This window comes from Marmota monax, unplaced genomic scaffold (assembly GCF_021218885.2).
Source record: "Marmota monax isolate L192 unplaced genomic scaffold, Marmota_monax_Labrador192_F-V1.1 WCK01_AAM20220418_F8-fsc00018, whole genome shotgun sequence".
Lineage (NCBI taxonomy): Eukaryota > Metazoa > Chordata > Mammalia > Rodentia > Sciuridae > Marmota > Marmota monax.
In genome coordinates, this window is record NW_026692201.1 from 10,840,641 (window position 1) to 10,862,470 (window position 21,830).

A 21,830-nucleotide genomic window follows, 5' to 3' on the forward strand; every position below is an offset into this window, starting at 1 on the left:
TAGCACTATGTATTACTTAATGAGGTATTTAAGGAATTTTATTTAAAAATAGTTTTGAGGAGCTGGGGTTGTGGCTCAGGAGTAGAGTGCTTGCCTTGCACATGTGAGGTACTGGGTTCTATCCTCAGTGCCAAATAAAAATAAACAAAGTAAGGTTATTGTGTCCATCTAAAACTAAAAAAAAAAAAAAAAAAGAAAGAAAGAAAGAAATGTTTAAAGTAGTTTTGATTGTGATTGATTGCCTTGTGCACTGATTTTATAATAATATTCAGCCCCATTGTAGAGACCACTTACTTGTTCTTCTAAACTTTTGTCTATATTTTTCTCAATCAGTTTATTTTTCTTAAACTTAACTGACCTTCACCTTTCCTCCATACTACAATGATAGGAACAGTTAAAGGTATTGTGCTGTGGGACCTCAGAGGAGGAACATCAAACCCAAGCTCTGGAATTGGGGAAGCCTTCTTGACAGAAGTGATACCATTACTTGAGACACTACAGGGTGGGTGAGAATTGAGCATGGTGGTACACACCTGTAAGCCCAACAACTTGGGAGGCTGAGATAGATAAGATTGGAGGACAGCAAGTTCCAGTCCAGTCTGGCAGTCTGAGCAAATTATAGAAACCCTGTCTTAAAAACAAACAAACAAAAAAAAAAATGGGTTAGAATTATAGAAGATGGTAGAACGCTTTTTTAGGGCAGAAGATCAGAGGAGTAAAGTTCATAAGAGGTAGAAGTAAGCTAGTAAACTGATTCAGGAAAGGAGGATACTTTAAAATAGTTTAGGGAGTATTAGGTTTGTCTTAAAGGCCATGGAGAAGAATACAGGATTGAGATGAAGTTGTATTTTTAGAAAAATATTCCACATTTGTATAATTATGTCAACATGTATAACCAAAAGAATGAATAAAAAAATCAAAATAACTAGAAGACAGAATTCTAAATGTACTCACTACATGAAATGATATGTTTGATAGATAGCTAAAATATTTTGAGTTGGTCATTATACAAAGTATGCAGTTATTGAAATCTCACACCATACCCCCATAAATATATAGTTATTTTCTTTCACTTAAAAAGAAATGCTATTTTAAAATTTAAAAAATGAAAAAATAATTCTTTTAGATATTTCAGGGAGATGTGATGGCAACTGCTTTGGTTATATAAACTATAGCAATAATCTAGGTCAGTGATTATGAAAGCATTGAGGATGTAGAGAATTATCAAATTTAAGAAGTTTTTTTAGGTACGGCAATTAAATTTGTATGATGAAGTTTTGAAAGTTTTGAAATTTCCAGTTTGGAGCTGGGCAAGTTGTATGGAGAGTGACATTTTGAAAGCTTTGTCCTGGGTATATTACAAAGACAAAATGAGGAGCTCACTCATTGCTAGTGATGATTGTTAACAGTACTTTGAAGATTGCTAGACAATCTTTATAAATATAAATCTCATACTAAAAAAAGCATAAACCAGGGCTGGGGTTGTGTCTCAGAGTTAGAGCGCTTGCCTAGCATGTGTTAAGCACTGGATTTGATCCTCAGCACCACATAAAATAAAATAAAGATATTGGGTCCACCTATAACTAAAAAATGAATATTTTTTTAAAAGCATAAACCATAGTAAACTTTGTAGACATTATTCTTCTTGTCAAATTGATCCTGAAAATAACTTCAGCTTTTGTCTAATTCTAAACATCAATGAAAAAAGGATATACAAATTTCTCTCCTTAAATAAATTGATAAAGACCTCTCATCTTCATGGATAGACAGAGCCAATATTGTTAAAATGGCCATTTTACCAAAAACTATCTTCAGATTCAGTGCAATCCCCATCAAAATGCCAAGGAAATTCTTCACAGAACTAGAAAAAATAATCTCAAAATTCATCTGGACTAATAAACGTCCCAGAATAGCCAAAGCAATTCTAAGCCAAGAAAGCAATAATCAACTTTAAATTATACTATTGAGCTATAGTTAAAAAACAAAAACAAAACACCTGCATGGTACTGGCATAAAAACAGACAAACCAGTGGAACAGAATAGAAGGCACAGAAACAAACCCACAGATCTACAGTCATCTGATCCTTGACAAAGGTGCCAAAAACATACATTGGAGAAAAGAAAGCCTTTTTAACAAATGCTGCTGGAAAAAGTGGTGGAAGAATAAACTAGACCTTATCTCTCACCTTGCACAAAAATTAGCTCAAAATGGATCAAAGACCTTGGAATTAGAGCAGAAACTTTGGATCTCCTAGAAGAAAATGTAAGAAACACTCCAGCTTATAGGCACAGGCAGTGACTTTCTCACAGGACTCCTGAAGCTCAGGAAATAATGCCAAGAGTTAATAAATGGGATGGAATCTAATTAAAAAAAAAAAAAAAAAACTTCTTCACAGCAAGGAAACAATTAGGAATGTTAAGAGAGAACCTACAGAATGAGAAAAAAAATCTTTGCTAACTACTCTTCTGACAGAAGATTAATATCTAAATATATAAAGAATTAAAAATCTTTACTCCAAAAAAATCAAATAATCCAATAATAAATGGGCAAATGAATAAACAGACACTTCTCAACAGAAGAAATACAAAAGGCCACAAATAAATGAAAAAGTGTTCAACATCATTAGCAATTAGGGAAAGGCAAATCAAAACTACACTTAGATTTCGTCTCACACGTATCAGAATGGAAGAAAGTCATCAAGAATACAAATAATAATAAATGCTAGAAAGGATTTGGAGGAAAAGGAATACTTTTGAACTGTTGATGTGATTTCAAATTAGTACACCTCCTATGGAAATCATGTATAACAAAAAAGGAGGTTCCTCAAAAAGCTAAGCATTGACCCACCATATGACCCAACTATACCACTCCTTGGTATTTATCCCAAAGAATTAGAGTCATCATAATACAGTGATACATGCATACCCATGTTTATAGCAGTACAATCCACAATATCCAAAGTTGGAAACAGCATAAGTGTCCATCAACAGATGAATGATCAAGAAAATATGGTATATACAAACAATGGAGTTTTATTCAGTCATAAAGAAAAATGAAATTATCGCATTTGTAGGAAAGTGGATGGAACTATGGAACTTTAGACAATTATGTTCAGGAGATAAGTCAATCTAAGAAGGTCAATTTTCATTATAATGTTTTTTTCTCATAGAAAGTAGAGAGGAAAAAAAGATGGGGTGAATCTCATGAAAATCAAAGATCAATTAAGGAAAGGGATCAAAAAGTGGAAGCCAGGGAAGGAGGGGGGAACTGCTGACGAGTGATATTGGCCAAATTATATTGTTATATTGTGTGCATATATAAATATGTAAAAAATACTCTTCTGAAAAAAATATAAGGGATTTTTTTCTTGAAAACTAAAAAGTTAATTTATAATATTAAGTAGTATCCTATATTGACAACATACTGATGCTAGAAAAGTTTCTATTTTTGGTCAAGATGTTTCACCTAACACAAACATAAAAGTGTTTCAGGATGGTCTTAATGTGCATTTAGTTTATCTAAAAAAATTAAACAACTTATTTTAAAGCATTTTAAGCTAAGTTATAGAATCAAGACATTTTTTATACCAGAAATAACTATTTGGTCTAACTTCACACTTACTTTTATAGATTAAAAAAAAAACGATTTTTCATAGAATTATTATGTGACCTACCTATAGCCATGAGGAGTGATTAACTGAACCAAGTTTGAGATGCTTTTAACATATTTTATTAACTCTGCTATAAACATTATATTAGTTATTTAGTTTACCAGTGATAGAGACATTTTCTTATTCTAAGTAAAATTATTCCTTTAATCATATTTGGTTTGAAAGCTACTTTGACATATCTAGCAACACAAATGGTGATCTCCTTTTTAAAAAATATTTTTTCAGTTGTTGATGGACCTTTCTTTTTTATTTATTCATTTATATGCGGTACTGAGAACTGAACCCAGTACCTCACACAGGCTAAGCAAACACTCTACCATTGAGTTCTTACCCCAGACTCCTGCTTTTTGCTTTATTTATTTGTTCTAATCAGTTATACATGACAGTAGAAAGCTCTTTGATTCTTTGTACACAAATAGAACAGAATTTTTCACTTCTCTGGTTGTGCATGAAGTGGACTCACACTATTCGTATTCATGTAACTAGGGTAATGGTGTCTATCTTATTCCTCCTCCTTTTTGAAAATCATTCCATACTTTTCAAGAAATGCTTCAAGAACCATTGCCAAATTTATATTACAAAGGCATTAACCTTACTACAAAGGAGTTTAAAGTACAAATGGAGTGTTTTTTCCTTAATGTATCAAAATTAATCTAAAATTCCCTGACATTAACATGAACTCAGTCAAGTCCTTCTTCCTACTCCTGTTAATGATTGGAGTGCTTTTCTGGCCCATATTACTGATTTTCATCTACATGGTTCATGTTGTCTTTACTTTTGACGCTTTTATCAGATTATGATTTTAACTCACTGTTCAAGCTAATGATCTTGTCCTGGTTCTAAATAGTTAACCTAGAGTCTCTATAGATAAAATGCTGTAATATATTATTTGAAAAGAGGTTTTCTATACTACATTTTTTAAAAAAGTCTTATGCTTTATTTTTGTCCAATGTTTTCATTTTAGTGAAATGAAAGATTTCTAAGATTTCTAAAAAGTATAGGTATTATTAAAAGTTGACCAAAATAAAAAACAATGGAAATTTCAAAACTCTCTATGAACAAAACATTAACAAATGTTTTTAAGTGGACAAATGTTCATACTGACTCATAACCAATAGTGAAAGCTTTATGTTAGCTAACATTTCACAATATAGGTCTTTATTGAAAGCTGAGAAACTGTAGTTTTATTTTCTGAAAACTTATTAGCCATTTAATGTGCTTTCCGAGATAACTTATTTTTAACTGCAAAACGATATTGATCGAAGGTATAGTGTTGCTGTTTCATAAACTGCTTTTCCCTAGTAATATATTTCTTTTCTTGGTGTTAACTGGATTGACAACAGTAATCAATAGTGTAGTATTTCACATAGACACTTCCCCACCCCCTCTGGTACTGTGGATTGAATCAAGGGGCTAAGCTACTCAGACTAGCCTCAAACTTTGATCCTTCTGCCTCAGCCTTCTGGGTATCTGGGATTACAGGCATGCACCATCATACCCAGTTTAAGAAGTTATTTATTGTTAACTCCACTAGTATTTGAGAATTTATAGCAGTCAATTTATGTTTATAGAGGAATTACAATGTATTACACATTGTGCTAATACTAACAGTGACTAGAATAAGCTCAGCTCTACTTTCATTGGGCTAATCAATATTAGATAAATTATTACAAATGTGATGAAATCTATTAAGGATGTTAAAAAACTATCCACGAGGACTCTGCTTTCCAAAAAGTGACTGAACGATTTCAATTCAGATTTGCTATTTGAGCATGCTCAAAACCTAATTTTAAATCCCAGTCTGTACTTAAATTAGCTTGCTTAGAGTAAGCTAGCCTTTTAATTTTCTCTTAGAAAATCTATATCAGAGCCATCTGATAATAATTGTTATGCTTTCAAAACAAGTATGTATATGAGAATAAAAATATAAAAAATATCAGGATATGAGTAGGTCTTTAACAACAGAAAAGAAAAGTTGAATCTTCACAGGTTAAGTTAGAAAATATAGTGAAAGGTTGGAAAACTGTGTCTTAAAACTTTTAAATCCATTCATTTATTATTCTGTGGTTTATGTGTTTTTTCCAAATAGTTCCATTCTTCTCTCCTACTTAATTTATAAAATTTTTGAATGTCTTCTCAAACATGACTGTACCAGAAAACATTCAATAAATATTTGTTAAATGAGAGAAGAAATGAATGAATCTGGAAGGTTTAAAAAACTGAAATCCTTTCTTAGTATAATTGATTTTATTGGTTGCTCAAAACATCACAATGATCTTGCATATCATATTTCATACATTTGATTCAAGTGGGTTATGAACTCCCATTTTTACCACGTGTACAGGTTGCAGGATCACATTGGTTACACATCCACGGTTTATACATACTGCCATACTAGTATCTGTTGTATTCTGCTTCCTTTCCTATCCTCTTCCTATCCCCCCTCTCTACCCCTTCCCTCCCATCATCTCTCTCTACCCCATCTACTGTAATTCATTTCTCTCTTTTTTTCCCCTTTCCCCTCACATCCTCTTATATGTAATTTTTTATAACAATGAGGGTCTCCTGCCATCTTCCATGCAATTCCCCTTCTCTCTCTCATTCCCTCCCACCTCTCATCCCTGCTTAATGGTAATCTTCTTCTCATGCTCTTCCTCCCTGCTCTGTTTTGAGTCGCCCTCCTTATATCAAAGAAGACATTTGGCATTTGTTTTTTTAGGGATTGGCTAACTTCACTTAGCATAATCTGCTCTAATGCCATCCACTTCCCTGCAAATGCCATGATTTTGTTATTTTTTTAGAGCTGAGTAATATTCCTTTGTGTATAAATGCCACATTTTTTTATCTATTCATCTATTGAGGGGCATCTAGGTTGGTTCCACAGTCTAGCTATTGTGAATTGTGCTGCTATGAACATTGATATAGCTGTATCCCTATAGTATGCTCTTTTTAGGTCTTTGGGGAATAGTCCAAGAAGGGGAATAGCTGGGTCAAATGGTGGTTCCATTCCCAGCTTTCCAAGGAATCTCCATACTGCTTTCCAAATTGGCCGCACCAATTTGCAGTCCCACCAGCAATGTACAAGTGTACGATTTTCCCCACATCCTCACCAGCACTTGTTGTTGTTTGACTTCATAATGGCTGTCATTTTTACTGGAGTGAGATGGTATCTTAGAGTGGTTTAATTTGCATTTCTCTGATTGCTAGAGATGGTGAGCATTTTTCCATGTACTTGTTGATTGATTGTATATCCTCCTCTGAAAAGTGTCTTTTCAGGTTGTTGGCCCATTTGTTGATTGGGTTATTTGTTTTCTTATTGTTTAATTTTTTGAGTTCTTCATATACTTTGGATATTAGGGCTCTATCTGAAGTGTTAGGGGTAAAAATTTGTTCCCAGGATGTAGGCTCCCTATTTACCTCTCTTATTGTTTCTCTTGCTGAGAAAAAACTTTTTAGTTTGAGTATGTCCCATTTGTTGATTCTTAATTTTAACTCTTGTGCTATAGGTGTCCTATTAAGGAATTTGGAGCCCAACTCCAGGAGATGAAGATTAGAGCCAACTTTTTCTTCTATCAGACACAGAGTTTCTGGTTTGATCCCTAGCTCCTTGATCCATTTTGAGTTAACTTTTGTGCATGGCGAGAGAAAGGGATTCAGTTTCATTTTGTTGCATATGGATTTCCAGTTTTCCCAGTACCATTTGTTGAAGATGCTATCCTTTCTCCATTGCATGCTTTTAGCACCTTTGTCTTATATAAGGTAGTTGTAATTTTGTGGATTGGTCTCTGTGTCCTCTATTCTGTACCATTGGTCTACCTGCCTGTTTTGGTACCAGTACCATGCTGTTTTTGTTACTATTACTCTGTAGTATAAAGTCTGGTATCGCTATATCGCCTGTTTCACTCTTCCTGCTTAGAATTGCTTTTTCTATTCTGGGTCTTTTATTTTTTCAGATGAATTTCATGATTGCTTTTTCTATTTCTGCGATAAATGCTGTTGGGATTTTGATTGGCATTGCATTAAACCTATAGAGTACTTTTGATAATATCACCATTTTAATGATGTTACTTCTGCCTATCCATGAACAGGGTATATATTTCCATGTTCTAAGGTCTTCTTCTATTTCTCTCTTTAGGGTTCTGTAGTTTTCATTGTATAGGTCTTTCACCTCTTTTGTTAGGTTGATTCCCAAATATTTTATTTTTTTTGAGGATTTTGTGAATGGCATGGTTGTCCTCATTTCCATTTCAGAGGATTTGTCACTGATATACAGGAATGCCTTTGATTTGTGAGTGTTGATTTTATATCCTGCCACTTTGCTGAATTCATTTACTAGCTCTAGAAGTTTCTTGGTATAACCTTTTGAGTCTGCTGTATAATTTTAAGATTATATTTTCAAAAGTAAACATTAGGGTCTTGGGTTGTAGCTCAGTGGTAGAGCGCTTGCCCAGTATGTGTGAGGCACTGGATTTGATTCTCAGAACCACATATAAATAAGTAAAATAAAGGTTCACTTACAACTTATGATTGGATGAATAAAACACTAGATTGTTTTATAGATGAGGAACACACTTAATATAATCAATCAGCATTCTTTGTGCTGTGGATACTTCTGGAGTTTGTAATTTATCTTTAGTGCCCCATCCTGCCTTTGAGATTAAAATATCGCATTACCCAAGATGAACTCATAGGTTACCCCAATTTTAGTAGGTATTTGTTAAGCCTAACCTCCAGCTGTGCTGGCTGAGAGAGAAGCCAGACTATTGGAAAAGTGTGTACATGGATCCACACACTGACACACTTTTATGTGTTTAGTGGTATGTTAATTATCTCTTCATTTGATGGTTGTTGATTAATAGGTTAGACTGTTGACCTTTTGTGGAAGATGGTCATCAGATATTCAAATTAGATTGTGAAAACTGGATAACAACTGGTTACAAATTTTTAATAGTGAGGGAAAATAATGTTTGCCTGTTTGGTCAGATAAGAAATTTATTACCTCCAGATAGGTTACTTCAAAACTGCTTTTTGAAGTATGGCACAACTGGCCTTATCTCAGCTCCTTTTCCTGGTTATCTGTATTCTTGTCAGGAAGACATAATACAGAGACACACTAGTAGCCTGTGGTATTGGTTGGTTGTTTTCTCTGTGGATAGAAATATGTTTTTTGAAGTTTCTGATTTACCAAGGAATATGTTCTAAAGTTTAGATTTTGTTTGTTTTTTTCCCTTAAAATTGTAAATCTTTTGAAATAAAACACAATGACTTTCTGATTGTAAAGACTTAATAAAAACTTTTGAAATGATTAAAGCAGCCCCAAAAAGTGATAGCAGTCAAAGGATTCTGTATTCGTAATGGATGGTGATTCTGTAATTACAGAATTATTTTGAATTTAGAAAATAGCTAATTATAATGCTCTGTTTTTCTTTTTGTATTTGTGTAAAGATCTAAAAGATAGTAGTAAAGTTCTTCGAATTCATCAAAATGAATCTCATTTTGGTCTGTTGTAAAGACTCACACATTTTGTTAATAATATTGTAATTGTGACATAAAATATGTCTGATGCTTTTTTCTTTATAAAACAATTTTCAAATGTATAAGATGTTTTATAAGCAGTTTATTTACTTCATCATCTCCAAAATCATGGTTAGTATGCAACATCTCCACTGAGATTCTGTAATGTGCCCAAAGTAAATTCTGAAGACACATACCCATGTATTATCAATCTACTTTCCCCTTTATCTCATCTGGACATTCATACATAAGTAAGTTTTCATGGAAAAAATAAAGAAATAACTCTTGAAAATAAGAGTTCCAATCTTCATGTTTCTCATGTATATAACTGTTGGGTTATATGTTAGTAATGTAACAAAGTTTAAGATGTGGACTCTCACTTGTTGAGTTTTCATACTCTAATTGGAGAAACAAAATAAATGCAAAAAGACAAAAACAAATACAAGATAGTAGGTGTAAAATGAGTGATTAAAACTGTAAGTACTACCAGGAATCCTGGTTCTTGCTTGTAATCTCAATGACTTGGGAAGCTTAGGCAGGAGGATCACCAGTTTGACACCAGACCCTCAGCAATATAACTGTTTCAAAATAAAAAGGATTTGGTATATAGCTCAGTGGTAGAGTACCCCTGGGTTCAAGTCCTAGTACCACAAAAAATAAAAATAAAAATAACAAAATAAACTGTAAATCCTAGTGAAAAGACGGATATTCCTTTCGATTGTTAACTACTAGGAATGACTAAAATGAGTTGGGCTATGCTAGATGACTGCACAAACATGGATCAGTACAGAAGTGAAGGATATTGAAAACAAGGAAAGTAAGAAACAATAATGGAAATGTAGGAGCTCTGAAGCCCTTGGAATAGTTACAGAGTATTTCAGGGAGGAGATGTCACAAAAGCAAGTAAGGGTCACATTGTGAAGGGATTTGAACACAGAGCTAGGATCATGGGACTTTATGTTATAGACAGTAGGGAACCACTGATTTTTGTTGTTCTTGTTATTTGGTCATGGCATTTGCAAATAGCACACATTTAAGGGACCCAAGATCAGAGCCTGCTTTGTTCTATAATTGAGTCTAACAACTTCATTGCCATTGCCATTAATAACATGCTTTAGGACATAGATAGATATCTACATAAGCATGTATATATGGTGGTAAGGTGGAGATGTTTTGAGTCTGGGAAAGGGAGGAGAGGTGACCATTTCTGTTTGGGTACTTTAGACTCTTTCTGTGTGTCAAGATACACATAACATGAAGAGAAAAATTCCATAAATGTGATAGAATGGGAACCTGATAAAACAAATTATAAAGGTGGAAAATAATTTTGAAAAATATGAAGATCTAAGAGTTCATCATTGGTCAGACTGAAGTTTAACTCAAGGTAGTTTAACTCATGGGATTTATCCAAATTCCTGGCAGATTAGCCAAGGGTGTCATTTTATTTCAACATTCAGAATACCCAGGGAAGCCAACACTCTTCTCATGTCTGATCTGTTGCTGCCAACATCCTGCAGTTCTTCTGTCAGATGAGAAGAAGTGTGGCTTTTTGTGGAGCCACCTTCCACAATAGCAGGGCTTGTGTAAAGATTCCCCATTTTTTAGATGCAGTGAACCTAATGAAAACTTGAACTTCATCCCATAGCTATGCCAATCACCATTTTAGCTGGGGTAGGTTAATTAGCAATAGTTTTTCTTTTTCTTTTGTTTTCTTAAAAAAAAATCTGGTAATGGTGAAAGGCACATTGTTATGACAAAGAAACTAATGATAATATTGAAAACTCAGAATTCTGGTAGTGGAATCATAGCAGAACACCTCCCTGGTCAATCCCAAATTCAGATTCTTCTGCCTGAATTTAAAAGTTTACAAATTTATTTAATATCTCTGTCTACTTTTCTCGCCACGTCTTCCCTAATGTTTTTACCTATATATCATCTCATTTCCTACATCTTTCTCTCCTAAACACCACTGTATCCTGGCCATACTTTTCCTTATTGTTCTTAAACATTACAATTCTATTCAAATTATTCCTTATTTCTAAAACAAGTATGTATAAATAATAAACAATATGAATTGATGCTTTTTATTTAAAATGTGATATTATGACTTAAAAATGAAAACTTGAATTGTTAAAGTTAAAAAAAAAAACAGTCATGCCTCTGTATCTAGTGGTACTGGTCTCAGGACCCCCATAAATATCTCTATGTGATTGGTTGAATCTATGGATGCAGAACCCAAGTGAGCAGAGGGCCAACTGTAAGTTGGCCAATGAATGGTATAGACATTTTGGAAGGTCCCTGTATTTAACTTCTTATCAATATAATTCTGTCCTTTCTGTGGTTTCACCACAGGTTTGATTGGAGACTCACAGCTGTAGTTTAAGGGATCCAGTGTTCAGAATAGAAATGTAGTATCCAGTGTCAAGATCAAAGGGAATGAGAGGACTGAACATTATCATAGCTAGAGGAGAGAGGCAAGATGGTTTGAAATTGGAGAAATGCTTTCTTTAAATGAATCTTTTAATATTTAGGTTCCAGATATTGGAGTAGTGCCTCTTTTTCTTGGTTTCTGGCATTGCTGGGTAGAGAGGGGAGGATAGGCTAAAGTATTTTGCCAGACATTAAAGGTAGATGGGTATTTTAAGGGAACATTTAAAGTAGGAGAATTTACTACAATACAGTTGGCTACTATATGTGCCTGAAAAACTGAAGGGAACACAGTTTCCCATGGTGCAAACACAAACCAAAGAAGATATATTCTGTTTAAATAGTAAGTAAGCTTATACAGCTGCCTTTTCTCCTCCTGCCAATTTTATAGAAAGGCGCCACTGTAATTGTCAAGAGAAATGAATCATAATGTTTGGGTGAACTGGCCAGAAATATTTGGTCATACACAAGTTCAGCTTCTTTGTGTTAAATAATGATAGTCACCAAGAAGTTTAAAGTGTGAGAATATTAGATACTTTATAATTTGGCTACAAGGTAATACTACTAATAATAATTATAGTAATATATTTTCAGATTAAATTTTGTCACACATAAAACCATTAACTAGTGAGTAAAAATAGTAAGTAGTTAGTAAAAATATTTACTAGTAAATAAGCACAAAATAATTTCTGCCTCAAAAGCTTGAATAAATTCCAAGCTTGGTGTCCTTTAAAGTTTCCTAGTCACCACCTCTTGTAAGAGGTTTCCCTTTTGGCACGTATAACATTTCCTGTAATAGGAATGACAGTCCTTATTCTGATAATGCAGTTGCCTTGTCCCAGAGTTTGCGGACAAACACAGAGTCACTTCAAAATGTAGCATAAGAAATCATCTCTAAAAATAAATAGGCCTCATGGGATTTCTAGTCCTGATTCATAAAATGGTAGAGAGTATCTCTAAAGTATTTTAGCCAATCTGTGCATCATGAGTATCTCTAATTTTGCTCATGAATGGCTATATGTAACATTTATTAATATAATTTATATGCCTTGATTTTAGTAGGTACACATATTTTTTTCATTCATTAGAACAAGCAGTAAATCATCAGTTGTTGATTGAAATGTGAATAGCAAAATACCTATGATAATACTCTCAGGAATACGAATTTTTTGTTCTGTCAAATTTATGGTCTGTGCCTTCCTGATTACAGCTAGAAACAACTGGGTTATAGCTCACCCTAACTAATGCACATGAGTCACATTGTATTTTAAAGTAAATTGCAGACATTATAACAAATGGTGTGGCCATTTCACACATAAAATATCCATTTTGGTTGCCAATTTGTAAGGCTTCATTTGGAGTTTTGAAATGAATGACAAAAATTTTTTGGTGACTATTTTTTAAAAAGGTTTACTTTAAATTGTAATTAAAACAATATTCTGTCTTCCTAGATTGAGGAATGACATCAGCTGTAATCTCTCCATTTTACAAGCCTATGTACGATTGCAATATCTTCTACCTTCAACACTTTTGGTAGTTTTCTTTTTCCTCATGGACTATATAGTTGTATTATAATTACTCATCTCTCAGCTTAATAAAATTTAGGAAATCATTCAGCTTGAATGTGTCAAACAAAACAAAAAACCAAAATCCAAACTCCTTTTTTTAAATTTACCTTTTCTACTCTCAGTACAATTTTTACAAGTTAACAAATTAATGTATCTAGAGGAAGTCATTTGTCCTAAAAACTTAAAATAGCCTTGGAAAGTAAAATATACTTTGATGGATATTCAGTTAATATTTTATCAAATAATATTTTACCCATGATTAAAAATAATTTTTTAATTGTTAAATTTATGTTAAGAACAAAGGCTGTGTTATTTGGACAAGTCACTTAACCTCTTTGAAGCCCAGATTTCCCATAAGTAAAATAAAGACTGTAATAGTAAATGCTTCAAAAGGTCATTTAAGGATTAATAAAATAACACGTGCAAAACCCATAGAAAAATATCCAGCATATAATTTCTCAAAAATAATAGTTATTATTAAGAGAAAAAAAATGGAATCAAGGGAAGAATTTCAAGAGATTGAGCAACAATGTGTAAGCAATTTCAGAGAGATCAAGTGTGAATTCCATAGAGTGAGAAGGCAACATGCAGGCTTTTCTGTTAGAATAATATAAATATAAATATATATATATATATATGTATATATATATATATATATATATATACACAAACACACACACACAATACACACACACACACACACACACACACATATACCTGAAAACCACTTTTTCTGTAAAATTGCACACTAAAAATAAGGAAGTTAGGGCTGAAGCTTTTGCTCAGTGGCAGAGCATTTGCCTAGCACTTATGAAGCACTGGGTTGATCCTTAGCACTACACAAAAATAAATAAAATATAGGCACACTGTCCATCTACAACTACAAAAAAAGTAATGGAGTTTATGGGAGAAATATTAAAGTTTGAGCCCAAAGCCCCCAAATTAGGCAGTTTTGTCATTATTGTTAGACCTCCCATTAAAAGTCTAATAAAAATCCTAACTCCAATAAATCTCCAACAAAAATTACATTCAGAATCATAGTCAGCAGACCCTTTGCATCACTCTTCCTCTCAAAGGGAGAAGATGTGAGTTATTGCATGCATTTGATCCTAATAATTCCATCAAAATTAAATATCCAAGATATAGGGAGAAATGTTTTCATAACTATTTCAGCTCTGATCACCACTTAGCAAAGAAGTATACTTTTAAAAAGTGTGAAGTTCTTGTCTCATTTAGTTTATTAAACCAGCCTTTATTTGTGCTAAAGGAATTGACTTATACAGAATTTTTATCTTTCTATCTCCTCCCATTTAAGCATTTTTACATGGTTAAGACACTCTCTCCTTATTTAGAAGGAAAGCTTGTCCCTAATCACTTTTAAATATTACTATGCTAAAAAAATATTGTATGAACCGACAGAATATCCTAAAGTTCAGATTATATTGACATCATTGCTGTGTTTACGAAGAGCAAAGCACCTCTTCAAATTTATAGAAGCATGTATCCTAGCAGAATATACTGTGTATTGCATGGATGAATGAAAATTCTGAACTCCTCTTATTGTTAATAGAGAATAAGGGAACATAAATCAAACATGTTTCTATTCTTGCTTCTGTTTCACATGCACCAAATACTCTGAGGAGTAATTTAATGACTTAGCCATATTAGAGATATCTTTTAATACTTTTTACAGCTTTCTTGTTCTTATTTCCACATTTGGCTTAAAAGACTATGAAATTATCTCTGAGTTACAAAGAGAAGTTCCTGTACTTGCTAATAATTACTGTTTAATGTCAAATTGATTCAAATAATCCCTATAACAGTTTGGGTTTTTTGCCCTTCACCCAAACTACCTTTTACAGTTGACTACAGTACCTCCAACCAGTTCCAACACCAACGTAGTAAACTGTGCTAATAATGTGTTTGGGAAATTTCTTCCTATGATGGGCAAAACTATTCTGATCAAATTAATCCAACTGTACAGTATATCTAATATTTTATGTTGGTAAAAAGTATTACAAACCATTTTAACTGGCTCACTTCAACAAATCTGCATGAAGGTGTAGGAGAATAGTTTCGAGAAAATAGTTTTTCTGTATTTTAATTGTTCCACCTTATTTCAATGCTAAAGCAGCAAGTTGATATTTTACTTATATTATATGCATAATTTAGTTGGGTTACATTTTTTATTTTATTTTAGCCACTTTAAGTAAAGATGACTCCATTATTTCAAGTCCTGATGTCACTGATATTGCACCAAGTAGAAAGAGGAGGCAGCTAATGCAAAAAAATCTTGGGACTGAACCTAAAATGACTCCTCAGGAGCTTCAACTTCAAGAGAAAGAAAAGTAAGTCATTTTATTCTTTGCCAAATGGTGAGATGAGATTTTTAAAAATCTATTATATAATCTAAAAAACATTTTTATTTCTGAATTTACTTATTTTTAAGAACAAAAATTATGATTTTAGAAATTATAGAATATCTGAATCAGTACATTTTCTTTGGCATTTGGTTAATTCCTATTAATATTTAAAGCAGACATGCCATAAATATAAGAAAAATTTTTCTTGTGGTTTTTACAGATTAATTAGAAATGTCATGTAGGATACTAAAAATATTAGACTCCATCTTGTGTTTAGTGAAGTGTTTCAATCTAATTTACTGCTTAAAGGAGACCCATACATGTATTCAAATTAGCCACTTGGTTATGCTTGGTATTTTTTTCAAGTAAGATGTCATTTTCCTAATCATCTGTTTATTTCTATTAAATTTTAGCATTATATATTTTAATTTTACTGTGTTTCAATCTTTAGTCTGCCTTCCATCAATCTGCATTCTAATTTACTTGTAATGAGTAGAAAAGTTAGAATAATAAACATTTTGTTACAACAAAACAACAAGTATTTATAATAACATTATCAGTTGAATCCAAAGTGAATGTGCAGATAATTTGGAGATGTGTGTGTGTGTGTGTGTGTGTGTGTGTGTGTGTTTGGCTATATATATATATTTATATATATGTATACATGTTTGCTATCAGAATTTATTTTTGTCTAGATTATCATTAAGACATAATAACCATGGCAGATGATATTATTATAGTCTAATGATTTTTAAAGTGTGGAATGAGGATCCGTGAGGCTTATGACGCCCTTTGTTTGTTCTACAAGGTCTTCCCTTCTTCAACTCCGTACCTCTGTGCAGCTAGATTTTCTTCATATCCTTCAGTAAAATAACATGCCACAGCTGATTGAATGCAGACGCTAATGAAAATCTAAATGTTTTTAATCATGCTAGTCATGCAAAAGAATAAAACAATGCAATAATAAGATTTTTTGCTTGTAAAATATATGATATTTCATAAGGAATGGTATTAGTGTTATCACATGATGCATGTTTCATGTTGTTGAATGAATTGATGAATATTTTTAGTTTTAATTTTGAATATGCAGAAATAATTCACAGAAACAAAATGTAGACACAAAACTCTTGAGGCGCTCAAGTGTTTTCACAAGTATTCTGAGAGCAAAAGTAGGGGCTGAGGATGTGGCCAATGGTAGTATACTTGCCTAGTATCAACTAGACCCAGGCACACCAAAAACAACAACAAAAAAACATACACACACAAAAAATCCAATTTCATCTGAGATCAAATGCTTCACAATTCTGTTATTGACAGTAAAAATGTAAGGCTAAGTTTCATTGCATGTCTTGGGAAAGTGGCAAACTGATAGGAGAAAGTTTAAGTTTTTTAGAATAAAATAAATGTTTTATATGTAACAGTAAGATTATTTTGTCTATTTTTCCTTGAGTTTATTCTGTCCACAATTGGCCTGATCTACTTGTACTTAAAATATGTCACCTGAAAATAAACTGGGTCTATTATGTATAGCTTATTTATGTGTAGAAAATATGCATGCAAAAGCTCAGTGTACATTGAACTCTTGCTGGTTTGTGGTTATCATCTAAATTTAAAACCTCAGCTCTTAACCCCTTGAGAGAGTTCATTGAGTTTCAGGCAGAGTATAATCTATTTCCAAGTTACAAACATTAGAATAGCCAAACTATTCCTATATGTTATTATGGAAAAGAATAAAATTACCAGCAGTTTGAAATATTCAGAAAATTCTGCCCTTTATTAGGCAAATGGTAAGTCATGAATATTGGTTATGTGCCAGAATAATGAAATGCGGAGGATTCAGGGGAGTGGAAAACAGACACAGGACTGTGTCGTCATGCAGCTTTTGATCTATTTTTCTTCCTCTGGTAAAAATTTCAGGGTGTGTGTTAAGAAAGAAATACGTTCGTTTCATGTTGGATACTACATCTTAGGACTTTTCACTGTATGTGTGAATTAAAGGTAAAATTTTAAGGCTACTGACATTTTAAAAGTATATTACATGCATGATAGAAGAATGAAAGCAATTTAACTCTGAATCATGACAAAATATTTTTAGCTTTTTGATAAAGGCAATGTGTTTGTTTCCACAAACAATCTAATGATTAAATTATGTTTCTTCTCTTTTCCACTTTCAAATGATCATCTCAGTGTTTATTTTGTGTGCTTTCACTATTTTAAAAGTTGAGATAAACTATATAAGCTTTTTTGAATTGCTTGATAAATATATTATTGTACGACCTGTTGGCAAGACTACCACTAATTAAAAATAAGAAACATTACTAGATACCAGAGAGAATTTTGAAGATTAAAAAAAATTTAGTTTAACCTGTATCAATTAGATATCGAATGGTGATATCCTGCTTCATAATTCCTCTTCCTTTGCCCAAGTGTAAAAAAAAAAAATTACATATATTTTTCTTATTTTATATAATATATCTCGGATTTTAAATCACATTTTAAATATAGCAGACTGAAATTTTTATGACTCTTAAATTGTACTAGCTCTTCTCTCCCAATTCATTTTACCAGAAAAAAGAAGAAACTTTTATAAAATAAAAACATACCCTTTGCTCTTAAAAACAAACAAACAAAACCCTTAGAAGCCTTTATTTTATGTTTTTAATACTACTTCTTATAATATTGCATTCTTAAGCACTTTTTATTCTCTTACAACTTATCAACAATTTATATAATTTAGGTGAATGTAATCTATTTATAGCTTCCCAGGCAAATGCAGATGTGGTTGAATAAAAAGATAATTACTCAGACCGCTAAACCTCACAGTTCCCTCTGTATACTTCCACAGTAGAGCTTATAATATTTCGAAAGACAAAGTGATTACAAGAACCAGAGTGGGAGACATACACCACCCATAAGGTTCCATATCAGAATCATTGAAATTTTTCCATATTTTAAAATATACTAATTACAAGGAATTTAGAGCATTTTATTTGTAGCTGAAAAGAATGCTGCTCCTTGTTAGTGGTATCACTGGGATCTAACTGGTAGGATCTCAAAAGCAAGGACATATAGAAAGTTACAGTGTATAACTCATATATCATATTAGATTTGTATTCATTGTTAAAAACTATAGTAAACTTTTCCTTCTGAAAGAAATTGGTTCCTCCCAAGTTGGTGAAATGACATTATGAAGTAGTAGTTATAATTTAGTAGCATGTGATAAAAAGTGTGTTATTTTTCCTGAGAAAAGTTAATTTATTTATAAATTTTGACAATATCTGGGCAAACTGTATATATCAAATATAAAAATTGTAGTAGAATTGTTTGTGCCAGTAAAAACAGTAAATAGCTCAGTGGTACAGAGCCTGCCTCGCATATGTAAGGCACTGGGTTCAATCCTGAGCACTACATAAAAATAAATAAATAAAGATATTGTATTCATCTACAACTAAAAAAATTTTATAATTAGGTTTCATAAGAAAATGTGTCTGAAATTTACTATAGAAATATTTAACCATATTTTGTAAAATACTGTTGAAGTATGTAATATTTAAGATGGAAAAGCCCCCTATGTTTGTTTTTGGTAGTAAGTATATCTAAATTTGGGGAATCAAGTTTAAATGAAAGGATGAAGTGACATAGCAGTGTCCAAGTTCTGTCCATTTCTTCATTCCAACATAATGTTAGCTCTTCTCTGTATACATTCATGGTAAAAAGACAGGTTTTCTTTTTTATTTAATTAATTTCATTTTTTTAAATACATGACAGTGGAATGCATTACAATTCTTATTACACATATAGAGCACAATTTTTCATATCTTTGTATATTAAGTTTGTTCGTGTCAATTCATGTCTTTAAACATGTACTTTGTTTTTCTTGCATTACAATTCTTATTACACATATAGAGCACAATTTTTCATATCTCTGTTTGTATATAAAGTAGATTGACACCCAGTTCATGTCTTCATATATGTTCTTTCAGAATAGATGAATTATAGATAGGGAAGAGAGGTGGGAGAGAAAGGGAGGAGGCAGGGAATTAGCAAGGATGGTGGAATGTGAAAAGACAGGTTTTCCAAACAGATGTTAAATACTAAGTAAAGGGAAGGTGACCTTTCAGAGCATCTGGGCTTGAAAACACATTTATTGAATAGATAGCAAAATAATTAGGGAACAATTAAAAATTGTTGATAGAGAAAAACAGTGCATTATTTAGGTTCTATAAATAAATTTGAAAGCTATAATGCAAATAATTTCTGAACAGATTGTCAAACACATTTAAAATATGATTTATAAAGCCAAATTCAATTTTTATGTGAAAATAATTATTCTTCAACCACATTAGAAAACATTAACAAAAAATTATTAAGCTAAAAATGCATTTTTAATAGTCAGTTTTCAAAACAGTAGTCCTATGGATTTTAGAAGGTCTTCAAAATACCACTACTGATGTCTCAACAATATTTTATAATCCAAGATAGATGTACTAAATTTCTAAGTTTCCTCTGAAAAGTAACCATAACATATTAAGTGGAAACTATTCAATATGGAAATATTTACTCTGTTCAATAATGTCAAAAACTATGTTGTAGAAAGAGACTAAGTAAGTTACCTAGGGTCACAAAACCAGAGAGTTATTTAAATAATTAAATAATTCAGTAGATCAATGAATTGACATACTCTATTTCACATCACCATGTCATTTTAACCATTATATCTCACTGAATTCATTCATTGTTTTCCTACCAATCATGTGCAGGATTCCAAACATTTTTGTCAGGCTGTTACATTTTTATTTCCACTGTATTTCTTATGATTGCCCCAGCAGTTTGCATTCATTATAGGACTACCACATGATTTCAGATTGACTGAGGAAACACATAGTAGGCACTATTGTTTGAAACAAAAGAATTCTGACTGATTTCCCTCACAGTACTGAGCAAAGTATTCATCATTCCTGATCTCAGATAGCCTAGTCTAAAGAGGACACAAACATTAATTAGATCATTGCATAGAACATATAATTGTAAACTTTTAAAGGAGTTCAGGATTTAGAGAAAACATTTTCAGGAGGATATTATTTGAAGAACCATCATTTCATCTATGATCTAAAGGATAAAGAGATGTAAAATAGCGGAATAGGGATTAGAGTACAGGGTTCAATAGAGGAAGCAGCCTGTGAACACATGCTCAGGTAGAATGTGTGAGTGTAAGGAGGATAGAGAGCAAGAAAGAGAGGGTATGAGATGAGACTAAGCACTGAACCACAGCCAGATCAAGAAGTTGTGTGGCCCACATTAAGAATTCAATCATTCCTCCTGCATAAAGAAACGTTCTTGTTTCTCAAGTTGTAGAGGAGCTTTCGTCTGGTTTTTCTACCATTTGATGCTGATTTTTAACTCTTACGAGTTATCAAATTATGAGACTGAGAAGAAAATTTTGATATTTTGGCCATTATTACATCTTCCAAGATCTAATAATTTTAAAATTATCTAATGTTGTTATATTTAGTTTTGTTCTTTTAACTGTATTTCAAACCACACACTATAAAATTTTTGGTTCCCATAATAAAACTTTCATTCTTTGGAAACACGGGAAGATAGAAAATTGAAAACATACTGAAATTCATCAAGTGTCCATAGGGAAAAAAGCTTAAATTAGCATGTGTAGGCAGTCCTGAGATTGAGAATTGTACTGCCATGTTGCCTTTTTCTTCAAAATTGAAATCCTTTTTTTTCAGGAATACTTGTAGGTTGTTGATGATTTCCTGCTCTTACTTAATACTCTGAAATCCTTAAATCTGGTATATATTGATAAACATTCATTTAAGAAATTTAGTGTGACTAATCCACACAATATGATTATTCTTGAGGAACACTCATCCTGTTCTGTCAACTAACATCAACACTAAGGGTTACTATTCAGCATAACCATATGCTATGCATTCCTTGCTATTTACTGTCTTGCACCACTTAAAACTATTTGTTTGGTAAGGCTTTTTTAGTTCTATATATTAAGCAAAATAAAACCACTAACAAAGACTACAAAAAATTGTGAAATTGCTTTCATATTTATATACTTCAATAATATTAGGTAAAATCCTGAGTATAAATAAGAACATTGAAAAATTACTTTCTATGGAAATGTAATAGCATATACCGTGTACCTAAACAAAATTATACTATATCCAGGCTTTATTTGGTACCAAACTTAAAATTTTAATTTTTATCATACACCATATAGCCAAAAAAAGTATTTTTCATCTATCACCATGATTTAGACTTAT

The 21,830-nt window shown here is 32.2% G+C and overlaps 1 protein-coding gene across 4 annotated transcripts in view; it reads left to right on the forward strand.

Moving 5' to 3' along the window:
• Positions 1-21,830, forward strand: part of Xrcc4 (X-ray repair cross complementing 4) — a 248,567-nt gene that overhangs the window by 132,243 nt on the left and 94,494 nt on the right. For 3 of the 4 annotated variants that reach the window (XM_046428150.2, XM_046428143.2, XM_058574460.1), the window contains one exon: positions 15,381-15,528. In XM_046428150.2, the coding sequence (XP_046284106.1) occupies positions 15,381-15,528 (148 nt within the window). Of the gene's footprint in view, positions 1-15,380; positions 15,529-16,351; positions 17,719-21,830 lie in introns of those variants that run through there. The other variant, XM_046428166.2, reaches the window with a different exon arrangement.